The 24,877-nt window shown below is 34.0% G+C and overlaps 1 protein-coding gene and 1 long non-coding RNA gene across 6 annotated transcripts; both read left to right on the top strand.

Moving 5' to 3' along the window:
* The first annotated feature begins 704 nt into the window (after window positions 1-704).
* Window positions 705-13,620, top strand: LOC106052607 (FMR1-interacting protein NUFIP1-like). 4 transcript variants are annotated; one of them, XM_056013152.1, is made up of 10 exons: window positions 705-819; window positions 2,644-3,074; window positions 4,179-4,298; window positions 4,957-5,019; window positions 5,930-6,012; window positions 7,670-7,762; window positions 8,732-8,928; window positions 9,423-9,566; window positions 10,443-10,906; window positions 11,922-13,620. In XM_056013152.1, the coding sequence occupies exons 2-10, from the start codon at window positions 2,664-2,666 to the stop codon at window positions 12,030-12,032; spliced, it is 1,686 nt and encodes a 561-aa protein (XP_055869127.1). In that variant the 5' UTR covers window positions 705-819; window positions 2,644-2,663; the 3' UTR covers window positions 12,033-13,620. The 4 variants fall into 4 exon arrangements, with proteins under 4 accessions (XP_055869127.1, XP_055869126.1, XP_055869125.1 ...); XM_056013151.1 differs by lacking the exon at window positions 705-819 and adding an exon at window positions 891-1,177; XM_056013150.1 differs by lacking the exon at window positions 705-819 and adding an exon at window positions 891-1,327.
* A 1,513-nt stretch (window positions 13,621-15,133) lies between these two features.
* On the top strand, window positions 15,134-23,449 carry LOC129923045 (uncharacterized). 2 transcript variants are annotated; one of them, XR_008774969.1, is made up of 5 exons: window positions 15,134-15,969; window positions 18,911-18,970; window positions 19,476-19,615; window positions 19,780-20,056; window positions 21,206-23,449. It is a non-coding gene; the product is annotated as an uncharacterized LOC129923045 (long non-coding RNA). The 2 variants fall into 2 exon arrangements; XR_008774968.1 differs by having other exon boundaries at window positions 21,251-23,448.
* Window positions 23,450-24,877: the final 1,428 nt, after the last annotated feature.

The raw sequence follows: 24,877 nt of genomic DNA, 5'->3' as shown, positions 1-24,877 counted from the left end.
GCGATAATCAATTACAAGGTGGCCACACTTTGTCATCAGTGTATATATAACAATACGATGTCTTTGTACCTTAACGAACTGATCACCCCATATGTCTATCAGAGAGCCCTGTGCTCAAAAGGACTCATCGCTTCTAGTGGTGCCACGTTTCTTCCTCAAAAGCTACGGTCTGCGGACTTTTTCAGTGCACGGACCAAAGGTTAGGAACTCACGGCACTCCCCATCGATCTCAAACAGACAACATGCTACACTACTTTGAAGAACATTAAGACCTACCTGTTTAAAACTTTTTAGATTAGTTTGTCATTTTAGCTCTCGTGTTTGTGTTAGTAATGTTACAGCGCCTTGAGCCTACATTTTGTATGTTAACAGCGGACAGAAACCCTGCTTTATTGCTTAGTGCTACTAGTGCATACATGTCACCATACAGGTCGAGATTATTAGGTTTCCCAGACCTGTCGAGACAGAGATCAGCAAGTCTGTGGCAGTCAAAAAGAAGACAGTGGCCTGTCCTGCACTGTGCTATAATAGCTTGCTCAGGCCTGGACAGCCTCCACGGGGAAGTGCGGTCAGGGCGCCGCGCCTCATGCACTCCCAGACTCCACAGGCTTTTTGGGACTTGTCCCAGCACTCAAACCACTTTCCATTTCTGTTTTTTGAATTATAGCCAGAACATGATGAAGACTCACAACCTGTTCGGTGGGTGGTGTTTGCCCTCCTTGGTGGGCCAAGGAGTCTGCAATAGTGTTGCCAGTCACACCTATATGTGACTCGGAAGCCACATCGTTGCTGATGTTATGTGAAGCCATGTATATATAGGTCTATGGATTCACAAATTATAGTATAGAACCAGCTGTATTATATATATCAGTGCGACTGTGAAATTCAAAACATTGACTCATTGGAAACATAGACACATGTTCAGAGTTTTTTCTTTTTAAAGTTACATCTAGATTCTAGATCTACATCTAGACTCTAGACTAGAATCTAGACAGTAGACACGATCTGCATAGATCTAGTCATTCTAGATCTAGATCTAAATATTTAAATAATATATTATTTAAATAATATTTACTCTAGGTCTAGATAGAGTCACGACTAAGTCAGTCACTAAGTTCACTAATATTACTATATAATAAGTCTAACTAGTCTAAGAAGAGTAAGACTTTTACTAAGAGTAAGAGTTAGAGTAAGACTAGTAATACTAATAATACTACTTAGCCTACTATTACTTAATTTTAATACTACTAGATCTAGTAGTTAGTAGTAGTAAGTTTAAAGTTAGTAACATAAGTCAAGTAACTTCTACTTCGTCAACTTGAGTTGAGTAAGTAAGACTGACTAAGACTTAGAATTAGATAATTAGATAGAACTTAGACTTAGAGTAAGACTGTATAATGTATACTGTATTAGTACTATGACATTAGTATTACTGTATAGATCTATAACTGTGTAAGTGTAAGAGTCTAGATTCTAGACAATCTAGATAATACTAATAATAGATCTATTCTATATCTACTCTAGTACTCACTAAACTCACTTACTCAACTTACTGACTTAGATCTAGTAGTCTAGTAACTTATAAGTATAAGTCATAATAAGTATAGACTATAGTATAAGTAAGTTTAGTAAGTAAAGTGACTGTATTAAACAGTATTATTACACTAATTACAGGTACTCATCTCAATCTAGGTCTAGATCTATTTCCTAGACTTTTTAAAGTTTGAAGTTTCTACTATATAGATCTAGATCTAAATTATTATTCTAACAAGTACTGTAGACTGTACTAGATCTAGAAATAGAATAGATCTAGATCTAGATTTTAACTAGAATTCTGGATCTAGTCCTAGTGATCTAGACTCTAGTCTAGATCTAGATTAATTACCTATCCCTTAGCCTTAGCAGTACTTAGTTTGTTGGACCATTGTGGCACCATGCAAGATTTCTTGATCTACTTTCTCCATTCCTTTCTTTTGCATTAGTAGAAAGAAGCTCTTTCAATGGCTGGCCTTCTATTCATTCTTTTACGTTGTCTTCCCATTGCTTTCTCTGTCTACCTGTGACTACTGTGAGCCCCAAAGACATTGTAATATGGCCATAGATTTTTAGCTTGCATTTTTTTTTTTGTTTTTTTACTATAGTTAGCGAATCATCTTGGGGTCCAATCCCTGCAGTAATCCTGTCTCTAATCTCATGTGAGTCATGGGTTGTGATGAGATCTAGATTAATCTAGAATGACTAGAATAAATACAAGTTATGGTTAGCAGGCTTTTTCAGTGCTGAGACCAAAGATTTGTAACTTGCTCCCCTTTGAGCTTAGACGCTTAGACAAACCATATTCTTCACTACATTCAAGAACATTAAGACATCTCTGTTCAAAATTATTTCAGATTAGTTTTTTCATTATGTTTTCACAGCCCCTTGAGACTATGTTTATTAACAGTGCTATATATACATTACATTATTATTATTTACACACACATTCTCAGACTTACCATTGTAATTGTTAAAGAATAGCTTTACCTAAAAGTATATGGTAAACAACTATTTAATTGCTCCCAATGCTCTAATTTTAAGAGTGGCTCTTTTTATGAATTGCCACCATGTTAACATCTTTGCTTTCTTTTTATTGTTTTTGAACAGGAAAAAAGAAGTGAATAAAAATGTCTGGATTAGCACCAGATTTTTCAAAGCCACCCCCACCTTTTAATTCCCACAATCCAATGCCTGTTGGAAGATTTCCACCACCAAATTTTCATAATTTCCCACCATTTCCACCTCCACCACCAATGATGCAGAATCAGACATTTGTGCAAAATCAGACTTGGAACAGTTTCAGCCCATTTCCAAATACCAATGGAAACAGATGTATGCAGCCTCATTTAAACCACCCAGGTCAAATAGCTTTTAACAGCATTTTTCAAGGTGGGCATAGGGCAGTTAGTGAAGGTTTTCCACATTCTGTCAGGATGCCACAGTTTCTCGGTCAGGGCAGAGGTGGTGCATCGCATGCAAATAACAATGCTGGATATAGGGGTCATCAAAGAGGAGGCAGACAAGAGGGTTTTCAAAAGGTAGGTGTATGTCCCTTTTCATACAGTGGGATTCATAAGTCTCCATCTTAAAGCTAAAATAATACAACAGTAAAAACAAACCTTCAGTATCAGTTGTAAAATAATGAACAAAGAGTGCAGTATGTCACTGTTTTAAATCAAAACCTGTTGTCCTTCAGTGGAAATGACAATCAATATTGGTATCAACACGATGGTGCCAGGCCACATTTCAGCATTCCAGCACAACAATAGTTTGATTAACATTTTCCTCAGCGGTGGATTGGTTGTAGAGGACATAAGGAATGGCCACATCTCCAGACCTCATGATATTGGACTTTTGGCTATGGAGCTATATCAAAGGTCCAGTTTATGCAATCCGTAACAATTATACACTGCTCAACGAACTTGAAGAAGAAATTTCAGATGAAATAATAAGCATGTATGAAGACATTGGCCGTAAATATTATTCAAGCTTCAGGAAACAATGCAAACTGTGCTTGGAGTAAGATTATGCTCATTTTGAACAGTTGCTTTGAAAGTGCTTATTATTTACCCATTATTTGCTCTTACTGTTATTTTGTTTTGTTGTGCATTCAAGTAACTCAATACATTTAGTTTGTTCATACTGTTGTTTTATTTTAGTTTTAGAGATAGAGACTTATGAATTGCAATGTTTATATAATATTTAAAAAGTATGGGTGGTGAATATGAGTATTTTCACAAGTTAAATTGCAGGAGATGCTTTTTATGTATAGATGTACCAGAATTCTTCTTTATGAATTAAAATAAAGTAGAAATCAGGATTAGACTGAGTACTCAATATTAACACACAATACAATCACATTTCAATGAAAAATTCACAGAATTAGACTAAACATGAAGCTTAAAACTTGACTAAACAGGCTGATTTTACTCTCCTGAAACAAGCTAGTCTCCACCATATATATATTTTCAAACTAAAAGTTCTTGTAGAGGAAATAACATAAAAACTTTTCATTTCTACATATTTACCATTCTGTGTCTTGAATCTTTGAAAATCCACTGCATAAATAAACTTGCTTCTTCACTTCTCATGCAGTCTTGACATGTACACCATGTGACATTAAGGGATGATTTTATTTACAGAAGAAAGAAAAGATTGACAAAAGGCTTCTTCCAGAAAATAATGTTTTCTTCTGTGATATTTGTGACAGAGGTTTCAAAAATGAAGAGTTATATAAAGTTCATAATGATGGGCACATAAAGGTATGTTTAAAAACTATGTGTTTGATGTTAGTCAGTTAGAAAAAAAAGATCTGGCCAGTGGTTACAGTTACTATCGTAGTATCATTATTTATTTTGAAATGTTTATGTTAATTATTTATTTTATTAAAGCATATCGCATGGAACTGGCGCAAGTTTAATATTGAAACTGTGTCATGACAAGTTATGGTTTACATAGCCTCTCTTGCTTAAATGTTTATTTAACTCTCTAGAAAAATACAACTCTGTGACCTAGCTAATGGTCATCAGAAGGCTTATTTCACTCCCTAAAAATTAAAATGCAATTAAAATTAGTGTCTTAATTGTCCTTAGAGTTGAATCAAAGATTCTTGGAAGTCTAGCCCCACAGAAGCTTGCTCTGCCTGCCTGTCTGAACAATCTGTTCTGTCTGGGTAGATACATTTGTTTCTGTCAATGACATCTCATCATATTTATATACATTATAATTATAGGTTATATAAAACTGGTAATAGAATTATTGACATCTTGAAAGGATTATTGAATGTCTCCTGTTAGAATACTCTCAACCTGCATACATATTTGCAGGCTGTTGCTAAATTTCATATTTTTGATATCTTTAAAATTGTAAAAAAAAGAATATATAGTATCTTTTAATTATTTGTTTTTCATGTATTTTCAGTGCTCATATAAAGACTGCCCATTTTTCGCAGCACCCAAACTAGTACAGCTTCACATGTCTATGGTAGGGATTGTCTTCATTGTATCTTCTTATCACATTATCTTACAGGAAATATACAGGCAATAATTCCTTGTAAGAACAGAGCTAATAACATGATTTAGAGCTATTGACAAATTGAATTAATCTTTTAGTAGAATTTCAGATAATTCAGAACTTGACGTTCAAACCTTGTTTGGTTGCCTTAGTTAAGTCACTCCAAGGGAAACTTATTTATGTTATATGATACACTAAGCTAATGACTATGGTGCTAATAAATATAAAATTATAAAGGTGTTTTTTTTTTTTTCAGAAAGCTATTACAAAAATCTTTATAAAGCAAATTATGTGAAAAATAAAATTTACAAAATATTATTTTTTACAAACTGCAGCAAAAGCAAAGTTTTTCAGAGACTAAAAGATCGATAAAGCAGATAAAGTTAAATTCACCTGTATCTTTTGCCAATTGTTTATAAGGATATCCTGTGGCCAGCACTCTGACATTTTTGTTAATCATATCAGATCTAATTGGGTAGACTCTGAAACTTCCAATAATTAGAATGAAAATTTCAGTTTTCACACAAGGTGACTTTTCATTCAGTGTATGACAGACTTCTCTGACTTTTCTGTTCCACATAAAGTCTCATTTTTTCTTGAGTCTTAATATGAGGACGTACATTCATTAAATACTTCTGCTTTAAATATCTGGCAGATGTTAATTGTAGAAAGATTTCATCTTTAGTCGTTGATGACCTTACCCCCAAAGCTAGCCATGGTGTGAGGGATAAAACATACATTAGATATCACCACAACACATTTTGATTAAGGAGTGTAGGTTCAAGGGTCTTGTTTATCTTTTTGCAATCCTGTACAATAATTTATTTCTTTTGTCAATAGTTTAATAGTAAAAATTGTTCTTTTTTTTTTTTTTTTGCAGCAACACAGAACAGGACTGGCTCAAAAAGTCTGGAGTTTAGAGTCTGACGATGATGTGAAGAAATGGTGTGAGGAAAGAAAAAAGTAAGAGCATAGTTCTGAAAGTCAGTTACCTTTGTTTGGTGTCAAAAGTAAGAGTATAGTTCTGAAAGTCAGTTACCTTGTTTGGTGTCTATCAAGATGTTTATGTTGGCTTATTTTTAGTGGAATTCACCAGATTTATTTTATACTAGTTTAAGGAAAAGATGATTTAATGTTCCTTTTAAATTTACATTAACTTCAATACATATAATCCATTTACATTGACATACAAAAATAATGTGTTGCCAACTAATTGGCCTTCTTGTTTAATATTTTGTCAGCAGCTAGTTTCTAGCTTATTATGTACTGTAAAATATATACATGGAACTTTGTGTGTTTTGACCTCTTCAGTAGTCAGAAATGTTAGATATATTTACCCTTTCTTCTTCTTCTTCGTTCTCATTGTTATGTTGGAGCGTTCAGATGACTAGACCAATACATTATATGAACTGCGCAGTGGTTTCCAAATCAGGGAGCTCTCCATATAGTTTTCTTTTTATTGGGGTGTTTTGGGGCCAGTGTCTTATACGGGCCTCTTAGTAAAGATAGCCTTGGGGGACGTGGTCAGCATTCTCTGATGATACTCCACATGGGCAGATTTCACTGGTTCCAATATTTAAAAAAAAAAATTTTCTTGATAAAAGCAGATGCGCACAACACCTTAACTTGGGTAATATATATTGCAGAATGTAATTTTATCCTCCCATATAGCTCTACAGCTCCCAAGTCAGGCTTTGACCTGCTTCAATGCCTTCCATTTTGGCTTTTCTAGAGAGTTAAGAGATTAGTTGGCGAAGAACAATTGTTGATTGGATGGAGTAATTGTAAAGATGAGATTTATGAAGTCTGTCTGTAGTGAACTCAAGGGAAGTAAGTCATCCCATGGAATATTAAAAGTCATTGCTGAGGAGTGGAAGACATTCTTGACATTTATATTTTGTAGTCTACTACCAGAGATCTAGATGGTCTTAATTATCGTTTTATAATGCTTTTCTTTGTAATTCTACTTAGATTCTTTATTTCCAACATTATGTTTCCTTGCTCACAGATATTCTATTTTGATTTGTAAGAGCATTTCATTACAATTCCTTTGCTATATTTTTTGGTATCAGGGATACTAAATATTTATTTATTACTCTGAAATTCTGATAGTTTTTCTTATGTCCTTCTCTTGACATTTTCTTGTATGTTTATTATTTATCCTAGTTGCTATCCAGATCAGCTTAGTTTCCATTAGCTTTTTCTTTAGTGAGTTTTTTAGCTGGCTTTATTTCAAGGTTGCTCAACACTTTCAGACTTTCTCCAAGATGGCTGGTGTTGGTTTAGTTCCTTAGTAACCATCATATGTGGAGTGATTTCCCCTTCCCTCCCACTTGGCCAGCTTCTTGACAATATATCAACTAAATTCTGAGACTTTTTAAGTTGCAGACAAATGTTGTTTGTATCAGTACCTCTTAAAAAACTAATATACCTTTGATACATATGTTTCACATCATTATCAGTGGATCTCTACATTTGGTCAGAGACAAACAAAATAAATAGTCTATATATATATTGAAAGGTTGAGAACCTGGGATATATTTTCTCTGCCTCTATCTACTAGTTTAATGAAAATGACTTTGGGGTTTCTTAAATAACTTTGTTGTGTTGATCATTGCAGAAACTTTCCTACCTTAGAAAATGTGGAAAGGAAAAAGAAGGAAAATGCTGAAAGGCTTGCTAGAGGTGAACGTCTCCAGACCAAAGATTTTAGGTAATCAACAGCTTCGATTTATTCATTTCTAGTTACATTCAAGTAATCAACAACTTAGAAGTAAGGATTTTTTTGTACACAACTTTTTCAGCCTAATCCAATTACATCAAAAATTAAATTCTTCCGTGTGTGTGTTCAACGTGTTGGGAAAACTTTTCATTATCCATGTATCTAGAGGAAAAAGAAAAATATAATGTGACAAGAGAATGTTGTGGAAATATTTCTTTTTTTTTTTTTTTTCTGCAATATGTTTATAAAAAAAAAAAGAAGAAGTAGTCACAGACAATTGGAATATCTCGGCTGTAAGTCGGCTGGAGGCACTGGAAGTTTTCACCTGTGATTGTAGACCTGGTCTAAAATGAGAATGTGGCCTAACCCTTTGGGGAAAGTAAACTTGGTCATTATAAAAGGGATCAGGGGGCATATCTAATAATTGCCTGTTTTTAAGGCCAGAATCATTATCATAGCCATTAATTCCCTGTATTAAAAGCAAGTATACTTTTGGAGCTGAATAAATCAAGAGAATTCAATCTAATTTTAAAAAAATCTCCAGTCTCTTAGCCAGGATTCAAACCAGAGACCTTCACATAGTTAAACAGTTCTCTATTCCCTTTTGGTCTTTGACCTAACCTCATAAATCTTAACCATTTGCTAGCTTTAAGTTACCAAATAGTCCTTTTTAGATCTCTTTGTAACTTAGTTATAGGGGTAGAAAAAATCTATTGAATTATCTTATGACCCTTTAAGAAAGTCACTCAAAAATCAATTAACTAAGAAAAAGATGGTGAAAGCATATAAACATCCAAAATGTACTGCATGATTTAATCAGTCTGTTATAACAGGAAATTAAGAATGATTTTCTTTTTTTGATTTTATTATTGTTCACTTGAACTTTCAAGTACATATAGCATATAACTTTAAATCCTATCATTGGCATGATTGCTGATTAAAAATGTGTGTTTATTACAGTAAATTTGGAAAAGATCGGTCAAGGGGTAGAGGGAGACGAGGAGGACGTGATAACAGAAGAGGCAGAGGTCACAGGGGAAGAGGCAGAGGGCGCAGGTTCAATGACTATGATCAGTTTGAAGATGAAAAGCCCAACAGTGATGATGATGCCCCAGAGGAGGTGAGAACAGTGAAAGAAGTCAGTCATCCTGAACCAGGTGAACTATCCTTTGTTTTTTTTTTTGGTGTAAAAAATATTTGACTTAGAGATTTCATTGCAGTTTTCCAGCTATTTTAAATTGACTGAACAAGTGTTCTGCTTAGTATTGTTAAAATATTTTATGGTAACACCAAGGATCAGCATAGAAACAGTTTACAATACATGGTGGCATAGTGGTAGAGTTCATGACTGCTAAACTAAAGGACATTTATTTGAATTTTCATACGACCTTTGAATGAATTACACGGTGGCCACACTTAGTCATCATTGCCCTTATACTAAGTGAAATGATCACTCTTTATGTCCCTTGGAGATTCATGCACTTGTAAATATGTCAGATGTTTGTACTACAAGTTGAACTACAATAATGCACTGAGTGAAAATAAAAGGGTTTGATAAAATGACTTCTTTTTTTGTTTTGGAAACTCTTTATAAAATCTAACTGTAAACAATACAACTAAATGAATTGATATTTCTTTTGCTACATCGTAGATCAACCAGAGCCCACAGTCAAAGATAATAAGACAAGTACAACGTCAAAAGAAAACAGTGGCTTAGGCCTACTGGCTTACTATGGCAGTTCCTGTTCTGATTCAGATGACTCTGATAACAATGAATCTAAGACAGGGCCTACAGGTTTGTCACTATTTCATATTTTACTGAGATTATAAGATCTAAATCAGAATAGTTAATGCCTGTGTGGTAAATACTTGAAGTCACTGAAGTAATATCTCATAAGTTTGAACCTGTTTCTGACAAATATTATATACATTTGAGTTCATTCATTTCATTGGCTGGCCATAACCTGGAAGATCTGTGTTACGAAAAATTTGCAGTATCTTTTTATTTGAAGCTATCAATCTTTTGTAAATTGCCTCAAGGTGATCATTGCTAGTTCTTTTTGCATTCCATCACAGTTTGTTGTACATGGCATACTTTGTTTTAAAATTCAATTCTTTCTCATTATCATGTTGGAGCGTTCAGATGACTCGACCAATATACAAGATGAACTGTGTAGTGTTTTTCAAATCAGGGAGCTCTCCATATAGTTTTCTTTCTATATGGGGCCAGTCTCTTGTTCAGGCCTGGTGCCTGCAGTTTTGAAGGACAAGCTCAGCTACCTCTGACACTCCACAAGGGCAGATTTTGCTAACCCCAATTTTTAGCTTCTGGGATGTTGTCTCATTCTGTTGTGTCCAGTTCTGAGGCAAAAATTAGACATTGGTCAAGTCTGGATAGCTTGTATTAGGCAGGATAGCTTATACTACGCAGGATAGCTTATATTAGGCAGGATAGCTTATAGTAGGCGTGGTCTTTCTTGTAATTGGATGTTTGTCCATTTATCTTTTAGTTTTTTCATTTTTTATTCAATTAATTTGTGAATGTGTTTTTTTAATTACTTTTTGTTTTTGTGGAGCTTAGACATTATTTTATAAAATTGTTGTTTTTCAATTATTTGGAATGAAAAGAAAAATGAAAATTTAGCAACCTTTTTTTTATTTCACCTTTTAGAACTGATTACAAAAGAACAACCTCCTGCTACAGTTGTCTCCAAGTCTAGAGAGGGGTTATTGCCCAACCCTTTTGCCTCACCCACAACAGCTACAGAATCATGTGCGTCTACTTCAACAACTTCCTGTGTATCTGACGGCAGAGCAGATCTGGCACCTTCTGCCTATAATAGTAGCACTGTCAATGTTAATGAAAATAATAACACTAAAAGTTTCCCTCAAATAGATTCAAACTTGAGTGATGTACCATTGAAGCCTTCCCCACAGAAGTCAAATTTAGAACATTCCACTAGCACTAGTCCAAAGAAAGAAATTGGAGATCAGTCAAAGGACCAGAACTTCAGCCACAAGGAAGAATGGACCAATAAAAAGAATGACAGGCAGAAGAGACCTTGGGACAACAGGGGAGATAATCAGACATTGAAAAGAAAAAAAGTGAAACATGATTATACATTGTTGGAGAAGGTGAGTAGTCTACATCTAGTAGTGGCATGATCATAGTGAGTAGTCTACATCTAGTAGTGGCATGATCAAAGTGAGTAGTCTACATCTAGTGGCATGATCAAAGTGAGTAGTCTACATCTAGTGGCATGATCAAAGTGAGAAGTCTACATCTAGTGGCATGATCAAAGTGAGTAGTCTACATCTAGTAGTGGCATGATCAAAGTGAGTAGTCTACATCTAGTAGTGGCATGATCAAAGTGAAAAGGAAGTGGAAACATTCAACATTTACTCTAGAAAATGGAATTTAATTTTTGTATATGCTTTAGTTTTTTTTCCAATTAAATGAATCTTTCACAACCAATTAAAAAAAATACTTTAGTAGAGCGTATCTTTCATGCTTATAGCATGCTCAGTGTGCTCTTTAGTGAACCAGTGGCAAGGGGGGGGGGGGTATCTGGGAGAAAATACAATTCAGTTCAAGCCAGGTTTCTGTCTTGAACCCCTGTGATAGGTAGCCAAGCAGTTAAACCTGTTGGTAAAACATCCCAAGAGTGTTGCTTTTCTATTATTAGTTTAGTGATTTAAGGTAATACTAGTAGCCCTTCTGTTGTTATGGATGACTTGATGCTGATACAAGGTTACAGATTACCTAATGCTAATACATGAAGTAGTAGCTAGAGAAGTATCTAGTATAGCCGTTTGGGGGGAGGATGTTTTGACGATAAATTATGAAACAAAACTGTTTAAAATAACAATTGTTTTGTTCAATTTACTCTATATTGTATACTCCCCCCTACCCACCTCACCAAAAAAAAAGTATGGATAATTTATACTATTTCATTAATCCATATAGTTAATTATGAATAATACTTCTAAATTGGTTACATTACAAATATGTTTCTCTCAATAAGTTTATATCAACATTTTCTAAACACTCTATTTATATTTTCTTAAGGCAGCTTCTCTTAGGCATTTCATGTCAACATACAGTTTCTATTCAAACCATTAACAACTCTCTCTTCTCTTGTTTCCATAGTTGTTGGCCCCAGACATACGAAGAGAAAGAAACAAAATTTTACAGTGTGTACACTATATAGTGCAGTGCAAGTTTTTTGACAACTCACCAGCCAGTGGAGATGTCATTTAGTTTTTTGACAACTTTCCAGCCAGCGGAGATGTCATTTAACCTTCCTTTTTTTTTTTTTTCATCATTTGAATCATTTTTGATACCGGTACTTAGAATAAGATATTGTGTGTGTTTTTTTATATTTCAAATTAAATTTGTTATTAATGAAAATTTTATCCTTTGCAAATTTTGGAAAATAAATTCCTGATGGAAGGAACTGTGGATGAAATAAATAGTTTAAATATTTTTAAAAACTCATTGAGAGAACTATTTAAGGCTTCATGAATGAAAAGCTTAAAAATTGTCATAGTCAGTTAATTGAAATAGAATTTGTTGTAATACTGAGAATTGTTGTGATTAGGTTGGTTCTTGGAGTAATGTAAACCTTGTTACATATTTGAAGTAGTCGTGTCAGTTTAAGTCAGTACTAGACATTGATTGTACTCCATGATGTATATTTCCTTGTAAGGAAAAATATATTTTTTTTCTTTTTCTGAAATGGTAACATGCCATACAAATGATTGTAACAGTGAAGATGTTACATTGATCTTTATGTGGACGATTTCTGACATGATTAGTTTAGGTACCATTAAACTGGATTAGAGATGATCCCACACTGAAATTATTGTGTTGATAGGAACTTTAAAGTCAGCCATATGTGTTCAATTATAGTAGTTGGTCTTATCATCCAATGTACAACTGAATGTCATTTGTTTTAAGTTTCACTTTTGTACAACCTTTTTTTTTTTATATCTCAACCTATTACTGACTTCTTATTTTATAAGGCAAATTTTCTGCAAAGCAGGATGTTTTGGCGTTGGACATTTTGGCATTAAATGTTAAACACATTATCTATGTTAATTTTATTATGTCTACAAAAAGAATGATACATATCGAAGTTTTGTGATTCTGTTTAAACTTATTTTTGATCTAAAGAACTTTAGATTTGGGATTTAAATTTGTTGGGTCTCGAACTTCTGAATGTGTTTGGGTTTTAAAAACAAAATGAAACAATGATAGAAAGAAAATCAATGCCTTTTATTTATGGGGGCGGGGGGAAGCATGGTGGTCACAGGTCAGAATCTGATTTATAGTTCACAATCTGAGACCTCCTTCATTTGCATAGTGACTTTGGATCATCTCATATATACTGAAATGAGTCTAAAGCCTAATATTAGTGCACTTCTCCCCTCTCCATGCAGCTGATGTGTCCAAAGGAATGCTATACAGCACTATGTATTCATGATATAGTAAAAACCTAAATAAAACTTTTTTTTTTTGGGGGGGGGGGGGTTGGAGAATGTTTACCATATATACTATAGTCTAGTATGAAACAAATTTTTTTTTAGAAATTCTATTCTACAGTGCTGAAAAAATGCAAAAAGAAAACATAATATGCTTTTGAAAATAAGAGCTGATCAAAACTAAAATTTGCTGGAAACACTTAAATGACTGCGCCCAAAACATGACTTACTGGAGTGACTGTATTATTTTAATGTCAATATGATATATAGATAATTAAAAACTCATACAATGTAAATTTGATTCATTTGAATTTATGTTTCATATTTTATGCAGCCATACTGTTGAAAATAAACTATGACTTCTTTGACATGTTTTTGTTTTTGGGAGCCAATACTTTCGACATTGAAGACTTGCAAAAGATGTAAATATTGTTATCCTTTTTTCTTTAACTGTAGTCTGGCCATTGTAGAATTCTGGCCAGCAACTCTGGAGGATTCTTTCGGAGCAGACAATTGATGTGCTTGAATTACAGACCTATCATATTCTTTTCGCTGATAACATACTTGACCTTGTAGACAATATAGAGTTTTTTTTTGGTTTTCTATATTGTCCAATATAAGAATGATTGTACACAAGATTTGAAAAGCCCATGCCCCTATATATATTTATATTTATAGCTTTTATATAGCGCTACTTTCATGCTTACAGCATGCTCAGAGCGCTTTTCGTCCAATCTCATTTGTGGACCGGTGGGGGGGGGGTATCTAGGAGTTGGTTTTCCGCGCTGCCTTTAGGCGCTCAGTAAACACAACTCTGCCCGAGTCGGTTCAAGCGCACTTGGCCTCTCGACCACGCTTCCCACCATGAGGCAGACACAATAAAATACTGGCTAATAAATATCAGTTGCGGACTCAGTATATTTATTAATTGTGTATCTCAGTTAAATAAACCAACAACATTACAGGCTTGTCTGACTAGATCTGTTCGGATGATAATGAAGATCTGTGAACCTTATTTGAAAAAAGTCCTAAACACGTTGAACTTCCTGGGACCTGCATTTCTCAGTAGACTGAGTCTACCCGATGTAAAGTTCTAAGTCTATAGAAGATAGCTTTAATCAATTCTATGTAATTGACTTTGATACTGGTTAACAAATAAAAAGAAAAGTAAATTATGTCAGTAATGTAAATGTATAATTATATAAATTACATGTTCCCCCTGCCATGCTAAAAAAACCCAGACCTCCCATACTATTTAGAGCAGGGGTTCTCAACCTGTGGGTCATGACCCAATCACCATTGTGATTCTTTCGTATTTCCATATTTGTAATGCGATCTCCTGGCAGGAGGGGCTCGTTAGAGAAGGAAAACACTATTCTCGGCTGCTGTACCCATAACATGGGAAAGGCTTTGGGAGTCAACCCTGAGGACAAAGCAAAGAACCGGGACACAAGTGCTACATCCTGGTAGAGCCTGGGACGCCGCTTGCCGTTCCTTTGGATACATCAGCTGTGTGGAGAGGGGGGGGGGACTACTGTGTGAATGACATCTTTACCGACCACATCTAATACACTGGCATTCATTTCATTTTTATGAGATGATCCATTGTCGCTTTTCGACTGAAGGAGGCCATAGAATGCGATCTTTCTAGATGTAGCCTAGAGTCTAGAGACCTGCTCTTCCTTGAGCACTTCCCTTTAATAGCTCTGTATTGGTATTAGTAAACTTAGTTTATTATCTAATCCTTGATGTACTCTTACTCTGGAGTGTGAATTTATTCTTAGCACAATTGTTTAGTTCCGTTACGTAGACTAATGATCAAGTGGAGTTGTTTCGCCTAGTGGTTCTCATTCCTACACCAGTGTCTCAGTGCAAACAACTTCCTCTCTTCTTCAGTTTTAAAACGTATACATTTATTACCATTGAAAGATCAAATCTGGGAAACGCGCAGACCTACAATCCTTGATGAATACACCACAAGTCGATAGAAAGTGAGACAAAATGTGTAGGTGACAGCTGGGTCTGTGTAACCACGTGAATTATTGCACTCTTATACCGATGTATTATTAATTAGCTCCGAATTTTACCTAGATAAATCTACAAGGAGTGCATTCGCCAGGTTTCTAAGACGATTCAAGCCTAACATGTATGTACCATCTAAACTCGAAGTATACTTTGGCCATTTTTAACATTAAAGTTTGATGTAGGATCTTGTGAAGCATTCACTGTAACATCTAAACTCAGGAACTATTCTTTGTCCATTTTTAACATTGAAGTTTGGTGTAGGTCTATATATCTAGATGTTAGTTTCAAATAATTAATTATTAATTTATTTTCACTTATTTCATGGGGCGGCATTTTGAGAAAGATCTACCTCCTCCATAGATGGAGACACACACAAGAGTGAAAAAGAGGAGTAGGCCTACTATTGTAAGCTACACACAATTAATCACCTTCATCATCATCATCTGTCCAGTGTCCATTGACTTTCATAGTAGGGGTGCTGTGACAGTTCGTGTAAACCAAGTCCCTCCACGTTTTTTCGTCAGCAGCTGTTCTTAGCAGGATACCAAGATAAAGATCTGTCCATTCCTTTACGTTGTCCAGCCAGCTTTTCTTTGGACGACTTATCTTATATTCAGGGCCGCTATTGTGCAAGTGTGCATTGCACGCAGGCGGCCGAATGTAGGGGGCGGCCAAATCATTATTCCAAGGTTACCTATATTTTTATATATTTGTTAAAATTTAATAACTAAAAAATTACTCAAATATTTTATATTCTATTTTTCTATTTTATTCTATTCTATATTATTTTATTAATATATTCTATTTATATTCTATAAATTCTAATTATTGCATTATCCTTCAAAAGCTATTCAATAAAAAGAAAACGATATTCGTACATAAGAAGCTATTTTGGACGTCTGGAATATGGGCGGGATCTTCGCTTTTAAAAGTCCTCCATTAATCATTCCTATAAACACAAAGATGGCTAAGGAGCCAAGTAGGCAGAATGTAGAATGGTATTACATTCTATTCAAATAATCATTCATCTGTTACAAAATCTGTTTATTACCTTAACTCTTTCTCCATACCAGAATCCTGTATTCAAATCTAAATAGGTGAATAATTTTTTATTTCCAATTTTCATCTTGAGATCTCAAGTATCTCTCATAGACTCAGTCTATTCTTTAGTTATTTTATTCACAACAAATTCTTATTGGTCCAGATTTCTTTTTTTTTTTTTTTTTACAATGACAATAGATTGTGCCCCCTGAAGATGTTGATCTTCTACTTTTTTTTTGTATCAAGTAGGTGTCATTCTTTTTGAACTGCATCTCTCCATGCATAGGAAAGTGGATATTTCTGATATGCTAAATTATTTTGTTCTTTCAGTTAAATTTTGCTCTCAATCTCTGTTCTATTACACAATATCATGTGTAATAACATCTTTGAATTCATAAAATACCTGCTTTAAATGATGTTTATATTTGTAATATGTAGCTGTTTTATTAATATCTTCCAGGCATATATTAGCACAAATGCTTTTATCATTGTTGTTATCCAAATCATACTAATCTTTGGACTTGAAGACAAGCCTTAAAATTATTATCCAAATCATTGATAACTGGTGTCATTATCGGGCTATTCATTGTATATTCTCAACAAATTCACATGAACCACACTTGAATATTGATCATATATTGACTTTGTCTATTTTTCTAAAAATTATAAAGTTCCATTCCAGATCTTTTCATTTTTCCAGTTATGCAACCACACAAAAACTTCATATTCTTTCAGTCTTTTCAAGTAGTGGTGTTATTAACTTTTTATGTTCCTTTGTCTCCTTAATTGTTGATCTGAATTAGCTGTAGCTACTTTAGAAGTAAAATAACTGTTTTCTCTTACTTTATTTACAATTTCAAATTCATTCTTGACAACATATCACCTCCAATTAACTTTTCTTTAATATTGTTTAAGGACTCTTTGGATTGCATCCAAACATCAACTCAAATGGAGAGTAGCCAGGAGTAGTTCTAGCATCACTTCAGTAGTAATCATTATTTCAGTTGATATGTTTCTGGCTTCTTCCGTCATGTCTTTAGTTGTCACCATAGTCACAATTTGAACATTCTCCCATTGCTCCTTGTTATCAACTATTGAATGGAATGCCTGGAATATTTTCAATAATAATATCCCTTGTCTGCAAGTCTTAAGTTTGAGGAATACAGTATTTCCCATGGGCATCCAGCCCCAGATGTGACATACACATTTTGTCACATTGCAGGCATTACCATTGTCTGCCGGTGGTCGATTTAGATTTTCTTTTTGCCTTCTACGTCAGTCTTGGCCGTGGATTTCCTTTTCAAATGTGTATCCTGTGGCCTTTGTAAGTGACCTTCAGCTGTCTCTATTGAAAGCTGCATGCAGCCTGGTGCTCTCTTCTATGTCTATGTATATGGGTAATGCCAAAAGCAGTCTTTTTTTTTTGTGAGCTGAAAGATGATCTGCATAACAGATTATTTCCAATAATCAGGGGACAAACTAGATTTTCATCACCAAAGCTGTGATAATTGCTTTTTTCAATGGACAATCATCATGTCAGCCTGGCTTGACCCAACTGTGTTGAAAAACACAGTTCAAAGTCAGCTAACCATATCACCATTGATCTACTTGGGGATTGTTTACATCAGTCCTTTTTAAGTATACAGGCCTGTGTCACATGTGTTGGTTGATTACAAATAGAGCTACACTGACCAGCATCACAGTTCAGTTACAACATTATTTTCATAGCTTGAGTATACCTTATTCTTCAGCACATGCAAGCTCATATATTTCTTATACTGTTCACACCATTATTCTTGCTATGTGATTCATCTCATGTTACCTACTTAGAATCTTTTTCAAATATAAATTATTATAATTAAATGAACCCTAACCCAAAATATCAATACCTACCAACTGTTGGGCACCTCTATGGTCATCAATTGTTGGGGTACCTCATCCCTCATACCAACTGTTAGGCACCTCAAGTAAGTCCTATCAGTTATTTGGGCACCACAAGTGTCCTAACAACTGTTTGGGCACCTCAAATGTTCTTTTAACTGTTAAGGCACCTTAGGTATCATATCAATTCTTGGAGCACTTCAAGTGTCCTTCAATTGTTGGGGCATCTCATTCATCCTAAAAACTGTTGGGTACCTCAATAATCTTATTATGGGGATTCCAAGTGTTCTATCAATTGTTTGGGCACTCTAAGTGTCCTATCAATTGTTAGGCACCTCATCCATCATACCAACTGTTGTTCACCTTAAGTCTGTCCAATCAGCTGTTGGGGCACCACAAGTGTCCCAACAACTTCTTAGGCACCTCAAATGTCCTTTTAACTGTTGGGCCATCTCAATATCCTATCAATTGGTAGGGCACCTTAAGTATCCTATCAATTGGTATTGCACTTCTAGTGTCCTATTGATTTGTAGGGCACCTCATGTGTCTTATTGTTTGGTAGGGCACCTTAAGTGTCCTATCAATTGGTAAGGCACCTCTTCTCTCCTACCAACTATTTGGGCATATATGTCTGCAATGTATATTTATATATTAATTTTTGTTACCTTGAACTTTTTCAAGTTTTTGTTACACAACTTTATATTTCAGATTCTTTTTGTTCTTCCTGAGGTTCAAATGTATCAGTTGTTTTTATTGACAGATATCAAGGTACAGAAATAAGAATCTAATTTAGAGTTTTTAAAAGTTTGATTCGTCATAAAATTTGCACTATTATATCCAATATCTGCCAAAGTGTCTGCTAAATGTAACTTGTACTGATTAGAAACATGGTGATTGCAAAGTCTAACATTTGGACAAATAGGATGCTTGTGCTTGATTCATTGAAAGAATGTTGGTCAAGCAGAAGTGTTATGGAGTGTGTGTGTGTGTGTGTTTCTATGGTGACTATGGGAAGAGGTTAGCGATTGGATGTAAATGATGCTAAAGTGGCATTGTCTTCACTTGGTCTTAGGAGAGATGACTCCAGAATGTAAGACTGAAAGATTTTGTTATTGTAGTGAGTTAGATTTTAAGACATTTTATGACTTAAGTCTACTACAGTTATTTCCTGTGATCACAAGTATTATAAATGTTCTATTTAGTTTTGTTCACAAGGAAGTTGTTCAAGTTAGTGTGAAGTTTGATTAGCTCAGATCTATTATGCCTTCAACAGTTTCTCTACCAGCAGTTTGGTGCTACAAGTCAACAACACTCTGCAGCAACAAGACTCAATTAAATAAAGCCATGTCTATTTCTACATCATTTTGTTGCTACTAACCTGTTGTTACTAACAACTAACTTGAAATGGGAGAGGTGAGTTATTATTTAATTCATGCTCAACTCCTCAAATTCTATAGCCTATAATTGCAGAGAACTGACATAAAATAAAACATTAACAAAAGGTGTATTATAATTGTAACTTTTCCTGAACTTTGCTTTTTTTTTTCTCCTAGATTTTCATAATTTTTTTCCTGAAGTCATTTCAGTTCTCAATTATTTTGTGCAACAAGTTACAAGAACAAAGCGATAGAGGTCACTACACTAAAACTTTGTCTTCTCATAAGAATGGATGGCTGCCTGGTCATGTGGTATGTGTGCTGGACTGTTGTGTGGTCATCTTGATGCTCATATCTTGCCTGATGACATTAATTCTGCTGCATGTTTGGTCAAGGAAGTAGATTCTCTTCAACTCTCGAGGAACATTCAAAACATGTCAAACATAAGACAAGAATATCAAGCAAGTGCAGTGTACATGTAAGTAATGTTGAAACATTATCTGATCTCATTTATGCATTCTTGAAGACAATCTGCAGCCAATAATCCAGTTACATCAGATCTGGACAAAGAGGTCGTCTCCTCTTCATTAAGGCTAGAACAGAAAGAATAAGTACATTCTTAAAGAAATACAATACATTAGGATAGAAAAAGAAGAGCAAACAATATGAAGATCTGGCTGGGGCCATATAAAAAAACTAACATCAAATTTTTAAAAAATATCAAGAAGAACAGCAAAAAGGCTATTTGAAAAGACAATAACTCCTTTATGAAGCTTATTGACAGATTTATTTTTTTCCCTTAATATGAATGAATGCTGGATTAAAAAATTAATGGAACATTTTCTGAACCTGCCTCTCCCTCCTTCTCCCAGAGAAAGAATCCTGGTCAAGCCAATGTATAGATCTAATACACTTTGTAGTATGTTCTAATGAGCTTTAATTTTAGAGAAATCTTAAATTAAAAGATGATGCCCTAAATTTTCCTGAACATTAATTTATTTAACTCTTGAATCAGTAATGCCTTACATTAGAAATTCCTGTACACGATTATTTCAAAATCAATGTTATATCTAGAATCTTAGATATAGATCTCTAGCTAAATTTAAATTTACAGTTTTCCCCATGTGGCCAATGAGCTAGTAATTCTTTTCTCAGCAATATACATCATGTGTTAAATTTATAGGAAAATCTTTAGTCACTTTTTGAGTTCAGCTGTCTGGGTTCCTCGATCCAGGTTCCATGAATGAGTGAATTGAATACGTGTAGAGAGACTTTGAAACAATCTAAACAGTCTCTGCAGATCTTTGGAAAGATTGCTGTTGCCAACTCAAAACCAATGAGTTATGACTACAAGCAAAAGAGCTTAGAAAGTTGTGATTTTATTTTACTAGAAATGCAGAATTTTCACTCTAAATATTAAAGCTTTCTGTATTCTGTACACCAGATACACTAAATAGCTAGTTATTTATAGATTTCTGGCATAATTGAAAATCTCCAATAAGTTCCTTAGACTTTAATGGCTTAAACCTTGCTATTTTTTTTCACTTAATTTGGGTAGTTATTCTTTGCTGCTGTAGTAGACACACCTGATATATTAGAGATTGTTTCCTTTTCTACCTTCATTTAGAGCCTTCTTTGTGTTCTAAGGAAACCTGCCATTATCTTTTGATAGCTCAATGTCGGTGAAGATGTTTTTACATACCTAGTGCATCTGAAAGAAATGTACATTTCCCTAATGCTACTTCAAAACCAGACTTTCTCAAGACAACCTTAGTGACCAAGCTGCAATACAGGACCCAGTAGGAAACAAGAATCCTCCCAACCTCAAGTTGAGTATCCATGCTCACCTACTAGAGTGGTGACAAATACTTCTACACCCACAGTTTTACATCCTGAACCCTGTAACCCAATCTCACAACATGGTTACTTACTTACTTAATCCTGTGTACTCCCATGGGAGGATAGGGCAGCAACCAGACCTCTCCACCAAACTCGGTTCTGAGCAGCTTTCTTCATCTGCTCCCATGTCATTCCAGCACCCTCAGCTTCACTGATGACTGACCTCTTCCAGCATGGTTACATTACCAGAAGTGGTTGCGAAGTCAGAAAACCTAACCGATACAATGAATAGAACAATCATTTCTAATACAGGTACAAGTACTCACGTGATGTACTTTGTAAGAACTAATTAGGTGGAATCACCATAATAGACTTGTATCTTGTTATATATTGAGGTATATATTGACAATCAGTTCAGTCGTTGTTCTTTTTTTTTCCCTCAATCTTCTTGTTGTTTCAGTTAAATGTTTTTATCTTTTTTTTTGTTTTTGGAGGAGGGAAGGGCTGTGGTATATTATTATTATTATTGGAGTCACAACACCAAAGCTTAGCTACATTATGCTTTTAATTCAATTTATCTCCCCTGCTTTTGTGTGCTATCATATTAATGTTCATTAGTGTCACATCCCTGCACTATTTGTTCTATGCTTTTTATAGTGTAAATAGTGACTTGACATTATTTAGATCAATTATAATATGTTATATTATATTATTATATTTAAAATAAAACTTAACATTTTCTATGCTGTTATTAATATGAATGTTTTGCTTGTGTTGCTATGAATGCAGTTTTGAGTTTTAGTCCAAAATCATAGATGAGAAATTGTTCCATAAAGAAAGATCTATATGTAATCTCTATTTCTGATGGAACACATGTAAAACCAACAAAACAAACAGTAGACCTAGACTTAATTATCAGGGCATGCAAACTTTTTTTTATAATTGTGAACTGGCACTCCCAGAGCTATTTTTATGTATTGTTATTTTTACTACTTTTGTAGACTAGTGCTAAGCTGTATGCTTATACTTCCGCCTATTGTTATATGTGTTAGGGTGATGCTTGTTTCCTTTACTTTTGACCAGAGGTCTGTTTGTCAGTTTTAATAATTCTGAACTTGGAACTGCCTGAAAGTTTCAGAGTTATTTTAATTTTTTTTTATTTTACTACATGTAAATCTACTTTATATGTTAGTTATATATGGTAATTATTTTTCGAATTGAAACAACTGTCAAAATAATTGGCGGTTTGTTTTTTAAAGTTTGTTTTATAAAGTTTGTTTTAAAATGATGGCCACTTCTAATGTTTATGTACTAGATCTTGTCCTTATGTTTTTGTATTTTTTGCTGCAGTGTTTTGTAACTGCTGCTTTAGTCATTTAAATTAAAGTCTCATTTTTCTAAATTTCTTCTCTATGTTTCTTGATTTCTTTTATCAAGCCCCTTGGTCACAGACTGAGGTGCACAGATACAACTCACCCAGTAGCGTTACCATCTGGCAACTGTAACTTATTGTTATCCCAGGCTAGACATGACCTTGGGGCCCGCCACACTAACACAATATTAATATTCTCTTGAATCATTCTAGACAGCATTGAGACCATCCCTGTCCCTAACAATACATAATTACCTTCCTTTAGTTGTAGAATGAAAGTTGAGCAAATAGTTAAGTTCCTACATAGTTCACTCGAAGGTGTGGTGGCTGACCGGTAAAGTACTTGGCTTCCAAACAAGGGTCCAGGGTTTGAAGACTAGGATTTTTTATTTTAGGACTATTAGGCACCTTTGAGTCCACCCAGATCTAATGGGTTCCTGACATATGTTGGGGAAAAGTATAGAGTATAGACTGTTGGTCATTGTGCTGGCCACCTGACACACTCATTGACCACAGGACACAAAAACAGATGAGCTTTATATCATCTGCCCTACAAAGTCTGAAATGGGAATTTTTTTATTTTTTTTTTGTTTGACTTTTTACAATCCACTTTAATATGTTTTTTAAACATTTTGCTCTACATCAAAAAGCTTCTCCCATTTTTTGTATATCATTCACTTTGTCTTTGGAATGGTTTCTTTTTGATAATGATTTAATATTGAGGTCAAATTAGATTAGTTGACTAAGAGTTTGTATAGTGTAATCACTGACTAGATCTTAATAGCGCTACCTGTCATATCTTTTTGATAATTTTCCATTTCATCGCTGACTGAAATTCTTCTTGTTCATTGAAGTAATTACTGTACATTTCAAGTTGAATTGAGGCCAGCACAATGACCTGCTGCAGTTACTTCCCTTTACCATTAAGTTTCAAATACATTAATAGTTATCTCTTAATATGAATTCAGTAATTTAACACAGACCAGTTACAAAAAAATGAAAGCCACTTTTATAACAAGGTACACATATATATCAAAATGAGTCAATCAAATCAATGTATAAAAGGCACTGCTTATTTAAGTTAACTACTTTTTGGAATGTCACAATAAAACTGAAACTGCTGCACAAATAAATATTTAGTTCAAAACTAACATGCATTGGTAGTCCTGATGTTACTTTTAGTAGTAGAAGATTGTGTAGAATCAAAATAGCTTGATTCATTTAGACTTTAAACGGTTGTTTTTAAATTGGGGACAATTCAATTAGAAGTTATACTAGTTAGACATAAAAAAATATAATGACAATGCATGTACTAAAAGAAAGATACACAGGGATAAAATAAAATACCAGTTGTTATTCTTAAAATAAAATACCAGTTGTTATTCTTAAAATAAAATACCAGTTGTTATTCTTAAAATAAAAAAAAAAGTATATTTAACACAGCATATTCTGTTCCTAAAATATAAACTTGATCAGAATATTTATTGCTAGAGTTGTATAGCCTAAACCTCTTACAGCAGATATTCTTTCTGTCAAAACTATATTTTAAAAGCTAAGCAACATGCTGATCTATTGGTTCACATGGTATAAAACACTGCCAGGCAGTCATCTAATGAACAATGTAGCTAACACCCAGGACTATACCTAAATACTTGATGTAAACTTGATAACGTTGACACTATCAACAAGGTTTAATGTCCAATGAGTAAATAAATGCTTTTAATATGATATAATTAGTCTACATTTATACAAATAAAAACTTGATAAGAATTATCCAAAATTTGTAAAAATAAAAAATCATTGCAGAAACTACATTAAATTTGAGATGTTTTTAATATGTAGCTATAAAAACCTTAATTGTGTAATACAATAAATTACATCATTTGTACAATATTTCATTTACAAAACGTAGTTAAATAATGTCTATTAATACAGCAGTGTTCAGTGGTAACATTTTCACAAAGAACTCTTCAAAGAAAACTACAGTTGGATAATCTTATCTTATATAATACAGACGTTATTTCAAAATAGAAGATGATGCAGATATTAAAAAGTAAATTAAGTTATTAGTAACAAGTAAAATACATG

Source organism: Biomphalaria glabrata, chromosome 15, assembly GCF_947242115.1.
Source record: "Biomphalaria glabrata chromosome 15, xgBioGlab47.1, whole genome shotgun sequence".
Classification (NCBI taxonomy): domain Eukaryota; kingdom Metazoa; phylum Mollusca; class Gastropoda; family Planorbidae; genus Biomphalaria; species Biomphalaria glabrata.
Note: the sequence above shows the minus strand (reverse complement) of the source record. Positions and strands in the feature narration are given on the sequence as shown.

Bases quoted from the DNA above. Each gene is read 5' to 3' on its own strand.
- LOC106052607 (XM_056013152.1), top strand. From the start codon at position 2,664: ATGTCTGGATTAGCACCAGATTTTTCAAAGCCACCCCCACCTTTTAAT. The intron at 3,075-4,178 runs GTAGGTGTATGT...TTTTATTTACAG, and splicing joins GACAAGAGGGTTTTCAAAAG to AAGAAAGAAAAGATTGACAA. The intron at 5,020-5,929 runs GTAGGGATTGTC...TTTTTTTTGCAG, and splicing joins TACAGCTTCACATGTCTATG to CAACACAGAACAGGACTGGC.